General features: G+C 40.5%; 4 protein-coding genes across 4 annotated transcripts; all 4 read right to left on the bottom strand.

The window, feature by feature from the left end:
* Positions 1-9,804: 9,804 nt before the first annotated feature.
* Positions 9,805-11,024, bottom strand: LOC146472690 (histamine H2 receptor-like). Its single transcript, XM_085119497.1, has one exon. The coding sequence runs from the start codon at positions 10,922-10,924 to the stop codon at positions 9,971-9,973; it is 954 nt and encodes a 317-aa protein (XP_084975623.1). The 5' UTR covers positions 10,925-11,024; the 3' UTR covers positions 9,805-9,970.
* A 1,194-nt stretch (positions 11,025-12,218) lies between these two features.
* On the bottom strand, positions 12,219-12,790 carry LOC146472689 (uncharacterized). Its single transcript, XM_085119513.1, has one exon. It carries the CDS (start codon positions 12,783-12,785, stop codon positions 12,222-12,224), a length of 564 nt encoding a protein of 187 aa, XP_084975639.1. The 5' UTR covers positions 12,786-12,790; the 3' UTR covers positions 12,219-12,221.
* A 1,115-nt stretch (positions 12,791-13,905) lies between these two features.
* Positions 13,906-14,670, bottom strand: LOC146472688 (uncharacterized). The gene has a single exon (XM_085119236.1). The coding sequence runs from the start codon at positions 14,668-14,670 to the stop codon at positions 13,906-13,908; it is 765 nt and encodes a 254-aa protein (XP_084975362.1).
* Positions 14,671-14,762: 92 nt separating this feature from the next.
* LOC146472687 (uncharacterized) lies at positions 14,763-15,422 on the bottom strand. Its single transcript, XM_085119235.1, has one exon. The coding sequence runs from the start codon at positions 15,420-15,422 to the stop codon at positions 14,763-14,765; it is 660 nt and encodes a 219-aa protein (XP_084975361.1).
* Positions 15,423-17,192: the final 1,770 nt, after the last annotated feature.

The following is a 17,192-nucleotide window of genomic DNA, read 5'->3' as shown; positions in this document are numbered from 1 at the left end:
GTGCCATGTAATGAAAATGTGCCACGTTTGTTACAACAGCAACTCAGATGCTACCTTTCGCCTCTTGATGTCTAGTGACATCAATCCTAACCCAGGACCGGTTTCTTTTTCGACTGCTGGTAAGATGAATTGCCTCATGATGAATGCCAGAAGCTTAGTAAGTTATCACAAAGACAGCACAACAAACTAGTAATCCGTGTGTAACCATCATCGCTTCCAGGACCTGGTGTACGCCGAAAACTCTGACGTTATATGTGTCAATGAGAGATCGTTGAACCGAAACATCAGCAACCCTGAAATATTGCAGCTTTAGAATATTTAGTAGAGATCGGTCTGATCGAGGTGGTGGTGGAGTTCTTATCGCAATCAAAACAGCCCCCTTCAAAGCTGTCAAAGAATTTAAACCTGAATGGGAAGCCGAGCTACAACAGCCTGATATCATTTTTGCCGAAATTACTAAGCTTACTGGTCAAAAAATGTTATTCTGTTTTTGCTATGGGCCACCCAATAAAGACCCAAGTTCATGGAAGTATTATGAAGTTTGTGACCAGTTTGACAATATGGTAATTTCGGGTGACTTTAATTTGCCAGACATCCTCTGGGACTCCACCGACATTGCATCAGGTTTAACGAACTAGCCTTTATTGAAACCCTTCACGACCACCTCTTGACATGGAGAACTCAATAAAAAACCAAAACCTACTCTTGGCAACAACATACTTGACCTTGTAATCACGAGCGTGCCAAACCGTGTCAATGTAACCGACATATTGTCTCCAAAAGATACGGGGGTTTTTACGGACCAAGGCGTCATTATTTTCCAGTTCAACGCTTTTACAAAAGCCCCACCAAAAACCCTGAGATTTTTCTGCAATTATACAAAGGGCGACTTTGACGGTCTGCGTACGGCTCTGTCAGCAATTAACCTCTCTTCGATGATAGCCAATGACGATATAAATACTGACTGGCATAAGCTTAAGGGACGGAATGTCATACCTTGTCATACCTTGGATGTCTGGTGTACTTGATTAAAGGAATCTATAAGACAAAAGCTGAAACTATCTCTCTTGAGCCTCCTGAGGGAGAAGTTAAAAGGCTTGCCCAAAACAGTGAAGCTCATGCTGTGGAACAGTCGGGATGAGTTTCTTGGTTCCGTCGAGTCCGACCTCAACAGAAACTCAAAGCGTTTTTTGTCGATAGTAAAGCTAAATTCCAAATCACATACAATTCCTGATCGAGTCTCGACGCCAATATCAGCCAGTGCATCCACTGACCCAGGTAATCGTACGCCGTTAACAGCTTTAGCTTAAAATCCTCGGGAAATAGCCGATCTGTTTAACACCTACTTCGCATTAGGTTTCGCCCATGACACCCCCTCTCCCCCTTTCATCTAGAAGCGGTGCCAATGCACCAGCTTCTCCTGATATGTCGGAATGAACGCTCACGGTTAGCGAAGTCCAATCCGTGCACGAAGCCCTTGATGTCACAAAAGCCACCCAAGTGCACAGAGAATTACAGGCCCATCTACTTACCGTCACTGGTATCCAAAGTCTTGGAGCGATGTGTATTTAACACTTTAATGATAGACTGTACGAGGTGGTAAAAGATTGTCAACATGGATTCATTAGAGGGAAATCATGCACATCCAACCTAACAGTGCTGAGTGAAACCTCTGATACTTTGCCTGTCAGCTCCGGAATACCTCAGGTCTACATTTTAGGCCCGATGTTATTTCTCATCTATGTAAATAACTTGCCCGATTCGGTCCTGACGAGCCATGTTGCCATGTTTGCCGATGACACAAAAATATATAAACAAATTAAGTCTCAGGAAGCTGCTGCGTACCTACAAGCTGACTTGCTTGCTGGCCAGTTGACAGACATCACACCTACAGCTGGCTTGGATTTTCATTTCTTAAAAGTCTTGCTCGCTGGCAGTGAAGAGCGGGTATTTTTTCCCAGGAACGTTAAATAGTAACCAAGATTGACGTAGGAACACTCAGCTAGTGTTTAGTGCAACATACGATTAATTTTCTCTAAAAGGGTCGTTGGGTGCCCAGGAAAGCTAGATCGCGCAACAAGAATTCCATGCTGCTTCTGAAAATTAAAACCACAGGCTCGTGTACTAAAAATGTTCGAAACTACAAAATTAATCATATGGCTATGCAATACAAAGAACTCGGTTACTGGAATTCGAGAACGCCTTCAATAGACTTGTTTATTTTCGTGATATCGGAGCACAAATCACATCATGACAGGAGATACCAAAGGAAAATCCTCTTTTATTTTTTTAACCTACCAAAAGAAACGACAATTTCAATGATTTTATTTTGTAAACTATCTTTCAGATAAGAGTGCGATAACTCGCAGAACTACTCGCCTCCCTTTTGAGACAAATTGAACTTGCTATGTAAATTGAGCTTGCATTTCGAGCTACACAGCAGTAGCTGCGTGCACGCTTTGCGGGCTTATTTGCGCCACAAACACAGGTGATAACATAGGGGGTTTTTACATGTGAAAACTCGCCCCGGTGCGAGTTTCATACTGGTATGACATTGCGATTCATACCGTCTTTACATGAGGGGACAGCTCATGTCGGCCGACGTGATGGTGACACCATCTTGGATTGGATGTCGAAGACTACGCTACCCGCTACCCGTTTCATACTCCCGAGAGAGTGATTTCATGCCGGAACGAACAGTCGTATCACGCGGTTTACATGAGTTTTCGTACTGAAATGAGAATCTTGCTCCAGTATGAGATTTTGTGCTGGTATCATGTAAACTAATACAGAGCCATGAGAGGGAACTGGTTCATGGTTCATGGTTCATTTTATTTCACACTATTTACACAACATAAACATAAAAAGTAAAGTATTACAACAGATAATTACAAGATAAAAATAAATACAGTACAAATTATAAAATGTGTGTGGTGGTCAAAGTAGCAAAGGCTTTCTAGTGAGTGAACTCGTACCGGAATGAAAGTCGCGCTGATATCATGTAAACAGCCCCGTAGCGGCTCCATGCATTATAGTGCAGGGTAGCCACAAAACAGGGAAAAAAACTTATAATAGCATTCAAAAACATTGCAAAATAGACATATAATATTGAATGTGCGGTATTTCAAAATTGTGAGTAGGCGAATCAGATTTTAAGGTAGGGTTAAAAAAAAGGCTTTAAGAAACACAATTGAATACAAGCGTAAAAAGTATATTATAAATTCGGAAAGAAAAGGCTTCCGGCCGTCTTAAAGTCCCTCAAAACAGGTGGACCATTCTTAGAGAGACTGTACTGAATTATTTGAGGAAATTTCAAAGAAAAACAGTGAGTACAAAGACACTAGTTTGGTGCCAGATCCACTATTTACTCATCACTTTCGCTTGGCATGAAAAAAATTACAGCTAGGAGAACCTGGATCACTGAGTTCATCCAACATCCAAACTTATATATAAACAGACTGCATGTCAATATGTTCCACTTGAGTCATATGTGAACAAATGATAAGTGAAATGGCAACCTAGATTAAATGAAATAAATGAATAATGACACTTGTTCTGCAGCATTTTGCAATAAGTTACCACCTTCCAAGAAGTGCCCACCCTGCACCTCGAATAAGCGTGGCATTTTGTAATAATGTACTCATTGTGTAATAAAGGTGCAGCGTTTTGTAGTAAATCCAACCTACGAATTTTCCAATGAGGGCTGCAGCGTTTTGTAATATTTGTAAGTATCGCAAATTGTAATAACGTCTGAGGAAAATTGTAATGAGTTATTTCAAATGTGTGGTAAACGACACAGCTGATCTTCATGATTGTTGATTGTTAGTATGAAATGAATATTTAAAATGCATTCCATCATTTTTGACAACATTTCCGGACAGTTAATGCCAGGTATTCTTTTGTAATTTTCTGATATACAGGAAGTCAAAAACGTATCTATTGGTACTGGACTTCGATCCAAGGGTTTACCGATATTCAATATGGCGGCTTTGTTATAAGGGAGAGGGCCATGGGCCATGGACTGGATCTTGGGCCCCAGGTTACAGTAGCTTATGGCTATATTAAAACTACAACCTTCGTCAAAACTTTTTGGACACCTTAACATTTGCGAAACTACCTCGGTAAATTCCTGACCCCCCTCCCCCTGTTGTTAAATTTCCCATACAAAATTAGGCTTAGTACAACAGCCCGCTTTTAATAAAGTGTCCCAAAACTTTTTGACGGACGACGATTGTAGGCCAAGAGCCGCCTGCTGTAAAGCCGCTGGGTCAGTTACAGAAAAAAAATGCATAGGAATATCTGGAGAGTCTATCGTGATCTCTTCTGCCACGAAAGTACTCAAAGGAAATTGCAATACTAAGACTTTGAACAGGAACTTTAATTACTTATTACATCGTCTTGAACTTTGAACTTCGTATTACACTGTGTATTTTACGTTAGTTGTTGTCTGTTCCGGCACAAAAAACTGCTCTAACAGGTATATAAACAACAAAGTATAGCCGTAACAACAACCGGAAACACGCTGCTGCGATAAAAATGACTAAACAAAGGAAATAGCATGTTATTTGTTTTTTTAATTCGGAAACAACCTAAGCCTATGGCATATTATTCGAGCCATGCATGATGCCAACGATTGCTCTTAATTAAACGTCTTAACTCAACTTTTTTTATACCAGGGGATCTGTCACAGTTTTCGGTAGCAAGTAAGTGAAAGTATCGTCGCACTGGCGAAATCGGGAGCACAAATTCCTAATCCGCTGAAAAAGGATGTAGGTATCACTTGGGTTTGAGTTGCTGTAAGATCGTAGAACTGTTTCAAACAGTTAAGGCAATTTTTTTTGGTTTCGAAGGTGGTCAAATATCTTCCTCTTTGCTGATTATCATTCTCATATTGATTCTCATATATGCCATCGCAAGCGCCCTCTTTTGGTATTTGGTCCTCTCTGTTGGTTCCACTATTCTTTTTGTTTCTCTTTTGACATTATTTTCTTCCGCTTTCTCCGTTTCGTTTTCTTCTTCATTCCATACTTCCTGGTTCTCTTGCATTTCATTTGAACAGTTTTCAGCAGCATTATCCTCTTCCTCTAAGCACACATAATGGTTCCCTTGCCCTTCTGCAAAGTGTCCTAGGTTCAAATCAACTCCCACCACCGTAAATGGAGAAATTATTGTGTTCGCCTCCACACGGAGGGAAGAATGAACAGTTATTTGAATATTGAAAATGTTCGAGGAGAACGGCATTCGTGATAGAACACTAGTAGATTTATACTAATAACAAATAGAATGAATCGAATCGAATTATATAATCAGGGGCTCTTTTCTCGACTCTTCTGATAACTGACCGGGTCCGAAAACTTAATTATACGACCACCATTTCTGTCAACGGGGATTCAATTCTATTGGTTTTGAAAGCTTGATTTTAAAATCTTTATAATTTTGTGGAATACATTGGGCACGTTGCACTAATCGTAACCACCAATCGACAAAAGAAGAGATTTGAAAAATAAAGTAAAATTAATAAATTAAAAAAACCCTCTTCGGACCATGTAAGTTACCGGGACGTTACACAGACGCACGTGCCACGGGCCTGCCGTTCGGTACGAGCACAATATTCATTACCAGAAATTTCACTTTTATCAATTCCCTACACTTGAAATGACTTATTATCGTCCTCGGGGGAAAGACTATTTTGACGAGTCCAAGAACGTCCGAATGACAAGCTTATGGCTTTTGTATCAGGTCATATTTTGTTAATCTTTCAGGAAGGGGGTGCGGAGAAGTCAGACACGTACACATGCTCTTAATATATATATTTACCCAAGCCTAAAAGCGGAGCTCAACAATTCCTTTTTTTAATAGAATTTATCTAAGTCTGCTTATAGTTACCGTATGAACGTAATAACCTTACAACATTCCTCATCCTTTCTGGGGTTATGCAGTATATTGTTAGTGCACATACAGTAAACTACATACCAACAATAAGAATTAGAATGTTAACTGTTACACACTGGGGAGTGGACCAAGGTATGTTGTTAAACACACCACCCCCTCCCCCCCCCCCCGAAAAAAAAAAAATAGCGCTGACATTATCACCTAAGTAATCCTATCCTATGTTTACCACAACCTTTCATTTCTTTTCGCGGCCGATAAATATAAAAAGTTAAACAGTAATTTAACACGCGAATCTTTTATGAATCTTGTCGGCATCAATTCCCCTACTTTACTGACCAGCAAGTTTTACTTTCAGGTCGTTTCTGACGTAGCTCTGACGTATACAAAAGACATCATCTCTACAATAATGTTATCTTTTACATCAAGCTCTCTCAAAAGCGAACCAAAACAAGCATATACTACAATCTATAAATATCAAATAAAGTGGCCTTGACATTAAGAATCGTTATTTGAATATATCACATTGCTTTTTGCGAGAGAAATGTTGTTTTGGAAGGCGTACATTTTGCTCTCATAAACAGCCTAGGGTAGTCATCAACCTCTTAACTAGGTTACGTCACAAGAAAAACAAACCGCTAGCCAATTAAATGAATCGCAATTTATAGCCCACTTTGAAAATGAGTGATGGCCTTGGTCGAGAGTAACTGCCCAAGTGATTGTGGGATTGTTTGGGGGGACGATAATAATAGCCAACGTCCCCCAAACCTTCCCACAATCGCTTGGGCAGCTACTTTCGACCCAGGCCATCACTCTTTTTCAGAGTGGGCTATTAAGTTCAGGCGCGACACTATAGTGAGGCCATAAACTTAAATGGCGGCCGGCGAATGATGGGCAGTGTTAAAAAACGAAAAAACAGAACTTGACCGGAAAATAAAATATTACGCATTATTTTAAAATTTGACGTTGAATGCATTTTAAAAACAATTCCTTGAGGGAATTTATTGCGCAAGGTGTGGTTCGCGAAGTGCTGCTCGTTGCTTTTCACTCAAGCGCTAGCATATTAGGAGAGAATATGTTTAACATTTTGTTACTCTATCATTAGAGCTTTGTTAATAGTGTTTAAATGTGTGCGACACCGAGTTGAAACATTTAGATTGGTTTTACAAGTCTATTCTTGTCAAGACACTTCAACATAGGTAAAAATATCTTTTGCATTAATTGTTTTCAGCCGGACATCCAAGCTGTTTTAAAAGCTTTTAAAAAAGACAACGATCAACGCCTTGAACGCTGCTGTTTGCTTGCTAGTTTCATTTCATTTGTTCAGTGTTTATTATTAAAGTCCTTAAGTTGGTATTAACGGAGAAAATTTGTCTTGTGAAACTGAAAAAGAAGATAAAAGGATAAAAAGTTATTTGCTGCCTTACTGTCTATTAGATGATCAGAGAAATAAACAAGCACAAGCATGAATATTAAAATCTCCAACTTGCACATCAAATACTTCTTGAATCAGTAAGCTAACATTAAGAAAGCATTTTAGAAAGAATAAAGAAGTAATTGACAAAAACTTGGCGAAACGCAGCTTGAGAAAATGGTCTAGAATCGGCCCCCACCAGGACTTGTGGCGCGCGACACAACCCACTTTAAAATAAAAGGTCAAAGAAAATTAAGTGTATCAGCATAGTGGAAAATATCTTATGTTGTAGTACTTTCTGGCCAGGAGAATTTCCTGGAGTTGTTTTCAATACAGTGGTTTAAAGCAAATGCGAAGGGAGGAACTAAAACAAGTATGTGGTGCTGAATGTCTAGCATAACTCTGGTGTACAATTTTCAATTGCATAATTTTGATAGCCTTGACTGCACTGTAACTCGAAGCGAAGAAGCGTTTGCAATCACTAAGCTGAAGTCCATACATGGTAGCAGCCCCACGCAAACAAGAAGCTGATAACAGCTTAAACTCGGGCCATATTTGACTAAACGATGCGTAAGGCCACGATCAAAGCGACAACTACAACAACGACAACAACTTTATTTCACATTTCCTTCTATTTTCAAAAACTTTCAAATTGTTACAAATTTCAGACTTCACACATAGAACATACAATTATATTTCACTCTGAATATATGTCATATATAACGAAATACCTAGCAGCTAGATTACCCCTTTCCTTTAAATAGATTGATCTCCCTATACTCAAATATAAATCTAAACATTTATCCGAAGGAAGAAGCAAGGTTTCGAAATATAAATAACATTTAATTGCATTTCAGATATGTGCTTACGCAATAACACAGTCACGCAGTACAGATTATACTGAACTCGTACCTTGATCCGTCGCTTGTCTACTGCAGCTGACGATATAGATCGCTTTCTTTGCCTCTCGAAATGCTATCATTGCTATCATCTTTTTGTTGTAACAGCTCCAGAACCCTCAATGCGCTAAAAGCAAACCGTTCGCGAACGGTTCACAACCGACGCCATTTTGGACAACAACAACAACAACAACCAGAAAACTGAAGGATAGTTTTAGTTGTGCATGGTCAATTGACGCCATCAAAAAAATGTACTTTTGGTTTATTAAAGATGTTAAGTGGCTACGTCCACGGATAAAAGCACAAAAACTCTGAGAACGAGATCAGCCATTACAAAGTTGTCAATTTCACCGAGCATTTGTCAAATGTTCTTGTGGGTATTCCGCCCGAGGAACAAATGGTCAGAAAGACAAGAAATAACTATCACAATGAACTGGAAGCAATCTTTCTCTAAAAGGAACGTGGCACAAACGTTTTGATTCTACATTTTTATTTCAAACTATGGTTTCAAAATGTTGGGAACTTCTATCTCGTTTGTTTAATAATAAAATGGACAAAATAGTAGTAGCAACATTGATGATGCATCTTAGTATACAGGATACGTTTCACATTAATTCTAAACTGCCCTCCGTCAAGCGATATTCTGCTTGATAATGAAACTTACTATTTTCGTAGAGTCAGCTGGCATGACTGAAATAATTTTTATAAAGGTTACGACATTTCTTAAAGTAGACAAGTTTCGAATTTAAACTTCATCCATCTTCAGTCGTTAGTGGGTGTGAAATAAATACAAGAAGTATACAATATAGCTAATTACACTGACGTGACAAGAAATATAGCAACCAACCAATTACAACGTTACAAGAAAAGTAAAAATACAGCTAATTACGGCGCGATGATAACAAACGAACGGAACAGAAAATACATACTGAGTAGACAAACATTACTACATAGATAGCGAAAGATTTACATGAAATAACATTTGCCTGTTAAGTGTGGGTTTCTCCTAATGAATATGCAACACCTCCTTGATTTTGAGCTGGAAGCAGCTGGAGGAGGAGGCTAAGATGGAAAAACAATCCTCAGACATTGCCGAAGATTGCTTTTCCATCTTAGACTTCGCCTCCACCCACTTGCAGCTTAAAATCAAGGAGGTGTTACATAGATATACTTTGGTGACCTCATCGCAGTACAGGCATGAACATTGTCAGAAAGAAGAGAGTTTTTTTTCCACTTAGACAGGAACACTTCATTGATGTACTCCAGGCCTCTCCGTTTGATCTCAATGGTTTTCCGGTCTAATGTCGAAGAGCCGCCCTGAAGCTTTTAGAACAACTTTTCTGCGCTCCAGTTTCGTGGTGACATAACTGAGTTTAAAAAATTAAACTTCAAAGCATCGCAAAAACAATTCTTTATTACCGAAACCTCGATCTCGTGTATGTTCCTTGTTGTATAAACATGGCTGCTTTTTTCTCAGGTTAATATTTTCACTTCTGTTGCGAGTGCGTGTTGGCAAAAGAAAACATTTCATTTTGAAACTTTATGTTGACCTTTCCAGTCGCGCTATACAGTGTAACGTTTGGCAATTTAAAAGTCTTTTTCCTCATATTCAGGACTTCTTGGCATTGTTAGCTTGAGCATTTTGTTCTGTTTTCCGATTAGCCTAATAAGTTTGTGTCAAGATTCCTACTTTAAAACGTGTAGTATTTTGCGAACTAGAGTTTTGTTTCTGTCACCCCTTCAGTCCTACCTACTCCTGACAAATTGTTTATGCGTTCGCACCATTATTGGCAACTGGCCGATCGGGGGACACCCGGCTCAAACGTCTGTTTTCTCTTTTGCAAGGAAGATGCGCTAACAAAGCATTTCTGAAGCTAAGAATCTGCCAGGCATAAAGGAAAGGGTTCAGACTTGAGTTGATCAAAATTAAGACGAACTGAAGATCTCTAAGCCAGTGAATTGTTATGCAGCTGCAACTTCGGCAGAAGTTCAAAATGTAGATCATAACGCATGACGGCGCGTTGCAAATGAGGTACGCCGTTAGTATGAGAACAAACGTCTTCATGATGCGCTTCTCGTGTTCCAATGCTCGCCTTTGCGCGCTTTCCGATTGTATTTGCGATGACGTTTTAAACTGCTCGTGGAGCTTCCGATAAATGGAGATGTACGAAAAGAAAAGTATCACCAACGTCACAACGATAGTTGTATTGGCAAAAATGAAAGCGTATTTAATGAAACCGACTTGGAAATAAACAGCTAACGGCAACGCGATGGATACAGACCAAATAAAGACAGAAGATACGAGAGCGTGTCGTTGCTTTATCATGTTTCTGTAGATAGCGGGATGGACAACAGCGATGTATCGTTCAGCTGCCATTGCTGTCAGACTGAGCGTTGAGGCAGTACAGCAAATTAAATAAGAAATGTGGAGCACTGGAATAACTGGTAAATTAGGATGGTTTGTTGTTGCTTCTAACATGTGAACGTAGGTAGAAATCGTCAACACTACAACTCCAACAACGAGGTCGGCGAATGCTAAGTTGACCACCAGGCAGTTAAATGCGTTTCGAAGAATTATTTTGCGCTCTTTAAACACCGCTAGGCAGATTAAAAAGTTGGTTGGCACTGTAAAGAAGATCAGGACGATAGAAATGATCGTCGTGAGGAACGAGAGGAACATCGGAGGAGATACATCGGAGCAGTCTTTCTCGAACAGTAACATGGCAAAGTAGATCGAGTATTTTCGACTTCCTCTCTTTGGATCACTAACTTTTCCCCACTGTCATTTGCTTGCTTTTACACGGATGAAGCGTGTGTTTGAATCAGGGAAATATCGGTGCCAACTAAGTATCCATTTTCGGAGACTGACACTTAATAAAAAGCGGTATCAGTTTTACGTTGTTTTAAAACTGTCAGCCTTATTACTAATGTATATAATGCCAGCTGGAAAAATTCGTTATATTTAAATATTGCCTTAAAACGGAGTAAATTACAAGCGGAAACGACAAGTAAATTTTGAATACATACAATACATACATGCACACTTTAATGAACTTCCCCAACGAGGCTTTTCGCGAACGATAAGAAAATATATACACTCTGTGAGCGCATGTGGATATCGTAAGTTGAAGCAGAAATTTTAAAAGAAAGGAAGAAGTGGCCATAATTTCATGTTAAATTATATTGTTGCGAGTCAAAATGGAGAGATGTTAAATTTACTTACAGTCATTTAATAACAGACGGTTAAATATCATGTGAGTCAAAGAATTAACTATGCAAATTGGCCGCTCAGTCACAAAAAGGAAATAAATAAACGTAGAAAGCCCGTTCGAAATTGTGGTTAAAACTAAAATAGACCATTTTACGAAAAGGAAACTCTTTACTTCCTGCAAACTTTTTTTAACCTTTAGGAAAAAAGCTTATCAGACACTTAGATCGCGCAACAACTTTCAGTGAAATTGAAAACCTCGGGTTGACAACATACCGCCTGCTGCTTCAAAAATTCAAAATAAGAAAAAACCTTTTTGGCAACTACAATATACATTCTGTTTAATAGAGATTTATTTATAAAGAATACCTATCTCTTATCCAGTCCTAAGGACTACATAACAGAGTTATCAGAAGCGGCCGAGTGCCCTAGAGATACAGAGAATCATAGCAAGTAAATAACTGCAATTGTTATACCTCCCAAATCAAATACGTTTTCCCATTGGGGCAGAGCATGTCATGTGCCGCGGATCTGTAGCGTTTGCGGATCAAACAAAGACAGCTAAACAACACAACGTTTTTAATTCCCCGTTCAAGATAGCGTCCTCTTACAAAAACACATGTTCATTTCCAACTAAGGAAATACCATATATGGGCATACACTGCATCACTCTCCAACTTAATAAAGATTCCCATAAAGTCTAATAAAATAAGACGAACTAATCTGGGCTCTAACAGTCTAATGTCTCAAAATGATTGAATAAAAATGTAAACAATAGATACATGTTAAACAGTCTTGAAGAGTTCAGTCGCTATTTGCAAACAAAGTCCTTCATCCACTTGGGGGTTTCTCTTTTCCTAACCAGACGACTCTGTGGCTGTTCTGGAGCTGGACTCAGCAAAGGAGGTACAGTTTGTGGTTGGGAATTTTGCTGAAATCCACCTACTGGATCTTGCTTGAAAGTAACACCTTCCTTAGGCGTATCAGTTGCTATTGATGGAGCGGGGAACTTGGTTTCTGTAGCACCCCTCTCAGTTCCTCGGTCTACAAATTTCTTCATGTTACCAGCATTTCTCATTTTGCTCTGGCCGGCGGAATTCTCAATGACAACGGCATTTCCATTCTTCTCCACGACCCGATATGGCTCCGGTTCAAACTTTGGAGACAACTTGTTTTCTCGGTTCTGACGTAGCAGGATCAGGTTGCCCTCTGCTATGTCATTTGTCGTTGCATGTCTCTTTGAATTAGCATACTCTTTCTCAGTTAGCTTTCTGCGGGCATACCTTTCTCTGAGAAGAATTTGCCACTCTGCTCCAGTAGCTTGTTCACGAGGAGGTTGAACCTGAGGCAACTTATCTCTTAGTTTCCTTCCCATAAGAAGCTCAGCTGGAGACAGTGAACTGACAGTATGAGAAGTACTACGATACTGGAAAAGAAAGACCTGGACTTATCTTTTCCAATCCTTGCCTTGTAGCTGTGCTATTCTGATTGCCTTCATGAGGGTTTGTTGAGCCTCTCTACTTCACCATCACTTTGAGGTCAATATGGGATGTCTTTCTTGTTATCCATTGCTAAGTACTCAAAGAATCCTTCAAATTCTCGGGCAGCAAACGGTGGATCACTCCTGAGTGTTTCAGGCAAACTATAAGTGCGAAACATGCTCTCCATACATTTGATAACAGTCTTGGTCAGAAAAGCTATTTCTGGCCACTTTGAATAATAATCAACCTCTCTGGTAAGTGGACAGTAATTTCACTCCACGGTCCTTGGGGTAGTGGTGTAGACCTCATCGGTTCTGGTTTTGGTCTGGGTCCAACCAATTGGCATGGGTAGCAGGCTCTGATTAACTTTTCAACTTGTTTGTCAAGCTCTGGCTGTAATTGACACTGAGACGGCAATACAACTAATCGGTGAACTTTACTGGTGTTGCGCTGGAATTCAAACGCATCTACTCTTGAAATTGAAGTTCTGGCGAAGGCCAAGAACGGTAAATTGTTGAAGAGTTAAGTAAATGATGATGATCGTGATGGTACGACTAAAGCAAGAAATAATATAAATAAGTAGCAGGGAAAAAGACAAGAAATAACAACTGACAAACTGCGCACTTGCAAATGTTTTCCAGAACACAACCAAAAAATGAATCGAGCGTAGAAGGATGAGAAGTCTTGTGAAAATCGATCTGACGAAGAGCGTTGACAACGAGAAAATTATAATGAGTGGTTGAGGCCCCAAAAACCTTAAGTACAAGCAAAGGCGACTAAAATATACAGCGCCGGGGGAATGCGTGATAAGCATAATAAGCATAATGAGCAAGAAAAATCTAAAGTATAAGGAATGTTCACGTTTAAATCCTACATTCCGGCCCCTAAATGCGAAGTTTAAGCATTTACACAGTTGAGAAGAGAGGGCAGATTCAAAAAACTATAGACTAAGCAGATGCTGATTGCAATAGTCATACAGTTCCCTAATTTCAAGTTCATCTTTGAACAAATTGTTCATTGAACGTCCTGCTTCGGTGATTTATCCTCTTGAGATACTGCTGCTTCCAACAGTACTAACTTGTCAATAGGGCGTTCTAGTATCGTAGGTCTGGTCTTCAGCATGACGCTTCTTACGAATCCGTCGTTCCTGTTTGTTTTCATATCGACATTGCGACCAAGGGGCCATAGCCCTATTGGAGGCTTCTCGTCAGCAATGAGTACAATGTCCCCAACTTGAAAATTTCGTTCCAGCTTGGTCCACCTTTGCCTCTCCTGTAAACCGGAAAGATATTTTTTCGTCCACCTGCGCCAAAACACATCAGACAGGTACTGAACCTGGCACCATCGACGACGGGAATAAAGATCCTCACGTGCAAAGACCCCAGGTGGTAGCGATGGGCCAGCCTGTAGAAAGAGAAGGCGGTTATGCGTGAGAGGCTCGAGGTCGCGGGAATCGTCAGAAACCTTAGCCAAGGACATACCGTTAACAATCGACTCCACTTCACACATAAGCGTTAACAATGATTCGTCGTCAAGCGATTGCTCTCGAACCAAAGCGTTTAACACCTTCCGGACACTTCTGATGCAACGTTCCCATACTCCTCCATGGTGTGAGCCACTTGGGGGGTTGAATATCCATTCCACATTCCTTTGAAGAAGGAAATTCCTTATCTTATCTTGATTCCAGTTGCTAAGGGCACGTCTTATTTGGGCTTCCCCAGACACAAAATTACTGCCATTGTCAGTCCTTATGCGCTCCGGACTCCCTCTCCTGGCCATAAAACGCCGCAGGCTGTTTATGAAGGAATCGGTATCCAAACTGTGGACAACTTCGATGTGTATCGCGGTACCACTAAGCACGTGTAGAGAACTCAATAACGTTTGACTTCACTCCTACCACGACGAATCAAGAAGGGGCCGAAGCAGTCAACGCCTACATAGGTGAACGGGAGCCTGTCTGGTGTGATTCTGTCTTTAGGCAGATTTGCCATCTTCTGCTCGCCAACCCGGGCCTGTCTTTTCTTGCAATAGACACGAGCGCGGAGAGACTTTCGTACCGCAGCCCTGGGGCCAATGATCCAAACTCTTTCTCTTAACAGGCTAAGAACATACTCTGCCTCTGAGTGCCCAGATACCTGATGATAGTGACGAATAATTAGTGTGACGACAGGATGAGACTTGGGTAGAATCATAGGATGTTTCGACTCTGGTTGAAAAGGCCCATTGCCTAGCCTCCCTCCGACGCGCAAAATGCCGTCCAATAATCGAGAATCTAACTTGATGACCTTGCTGGTTTTCTTAATATGCCGTTTCCTCACCCCTTCACCTATCGGAACTGAGGAACCAGACCGTTTCAGCGTGGCTACTTCCTCTTCAAAGCTCTCGTTTTGGAGATGTCTGATTATTTCCCTCTCAGCACTTTCCAACTCATCAGGGGTAATTGGATCTGTCTTGGAGTTCTCAGTGAGAATTATGCGACCAGTCCTGCGCTGTTCGACTGCATGTCGTAACTTGACACGGAAACGCAGCATCTACGCGAAAAATTTCTTTAAGCGGCACCACGAGGAGAAGTATTGGAAGATGCTGTTCATGGACCGCTCTCTGACTTCCGTCGATGTAAGTAATACCTCAGCTGCCTTCTTGACCTTCTTCTTGACTAGTTGTCTCGTCGATTCATGCCTAAAAGTTTGGAAATAATTAAATTCTAGAGCTCAGCTTTTTTCGGCTTAGAGAAAGCCATTGTGTAGTTTGAGAAATTTTAGAATTGGCATTTAAAATCATAGATTTCATTTGCTCGTAGCATAATATTGAGTGTTCAAAAATATTTTTAAAATTTTGAGAATTAGCTGAAGATGTGTTCATTTCCGGTAAAATCTGATTGGCTTACTTTAAAAGAATGACACAAGAAAACATCACGTAAGCACACAAGGGGCGGCAGACGACTCGTCCAGTAATGTATCTGGCGTTCCTTTTTTACTCCCTTCTTCCGAACGCCGACTCTCGCGCTGCCACACTTTCGCACTCCCCCGAAAAAAAGAACCCCTGATCGCAGGTTACAGATGGGGCCGCTCGAGTAAAAACCCGCTTTGTAGGCTGGAATAGAGCTGACTGGGAACTGAATACATTAGACGGTTAACTGGCTGGAACGTTTTTAAATAGCTAGCTTGCTGAGAATTTTTATTAAAACGCTTGTTCTAGCTGGGTAAAAAAGGCCTCGTTTGTTTTTCCTGCCTGTCAGCACCCCTGTCAGGCTCGTAAAAAATCGCACTTGACTTTTCGCTCTAACACCGTCTTTGCCAATGAAATTTGAAGGCAAGTAGCGCGCCAGGAAATAACGGCGGCTCCCCTGATTTCCATCATGTGTTGTTCTTTGTATCTCTATATCACGCTGTGTATGTCAGCTGTCAATTTAAACACGATAATACAGAACTATTTCAACTCGGCGGCGTGATCGACAACAGCCGTGAATCCGCCGTCTACATAAAACAGGCTAAAAGTCCACAAGTGATAACGTGCGTGTCTCTTTTGTTTGAAGTCGTCGACACATCGACCTCTGAAATCCCCGCGAGTCAGGAGTTATTCACATAAGGATTAGGGGATTGCGGTCGCCAGTGCGTCAAATTAGTTTTTTTTTAATATTTGGAGCAAAAAAGGGGTCTCTGAGCTCGGGGGACTCATGGGCACTGTGAGTGGTGTCCGGGAACTGCAGTCAGCCTGCCGGCCACGAAAGTACAAGGCAGAAATCGCGGAAATAGTCTCTAAAGACAATGAAAAGGTGAGAAAAATGTTACGTAGCACTATGCTATTCACCAAAGCTCATTTTAACAAAATTGCTGATATCATCGTCATCGTCATCATCATCATCATCATCATCATCATCATCATTATTATTATTATTATTATTATTATTATTATTATTATTATTATAATTATTATTATATCTCACTAATACTAATACTCGATACGATACTATTTTACACAGAACATGACCAGCGCTTTTTCTCCACTTGACAAGGCCGTAAAATACGCATGGGCCTCTCCAGGCATTTTTGTGCAATAAAATTACCCTCTTCCGGAAAATTGGAATATCCTCTCAATTATTCGTTGTCGTTCACGGAAAAGATTTCTAATTGCCCAAGTTTTAATATCTTGCAGTATCGTAATTATCTCATGTTCCCTGACATTTTTTCCGAAAATCTCTCCAGACTCGCGGAGGAATTTCCTGTGAAACAGGCCCTTGATCTTGGACACCTAAGGGTTGCAACCCCCCCCCCCCCCCACCCAGCGCGTACATGTATTTA

This window comes from Pavona decussata, unplaced genomic scaffold (assembly GCF_977016875.1).
Source record: "Pavona decussata unplaced genomic scaffold, jaPavDecu1.1 SCAFFOLD_98, whole genome shotgun sequence".
Taxonomy (NCBI): domain Eukaryota; kingdom Metazoa; phylum Cnidaria; class Anthozoa; order Scleractinia; family Agariciidae; genus Pavona; species Pavona decussata.
The sequence above is the reverse complement of the archived record's forward strand: the minus strand, read 5'-3'. Positions and strand labels throughout refer to the sequence as shown.

Coding starts and splice junctions, on each gene's coding strand:
- LOC146472690 (XM_085119497.1), bottom strand. CDS start 10,924: ATGTTACTGTTCGAGAAAGACTGCTCCGATGTATCTCCTCCGATGTTC.
- LOC146472689 (XM_085119513.1), bottom strand. CDS start 12,785: ATGGGAAGGAAACTAAGAGATAAGTTGCCTCAGGTTCAACCTCCTCGT.
- LOC146472688 (XM_085119236.1), bottom strand. CDS start 14,670: ATGGCCAGGAGAGGGAGTCCGGAGCGCATAAGGACTGACAATGGCAGT.
- LOC146472687 (XM_085119235.1), bottom strand. CDS start 15,422: ATGCTGCGTTTCCGTGTCAAGTTACGACATGCAGTCGAACAGCGCAGG.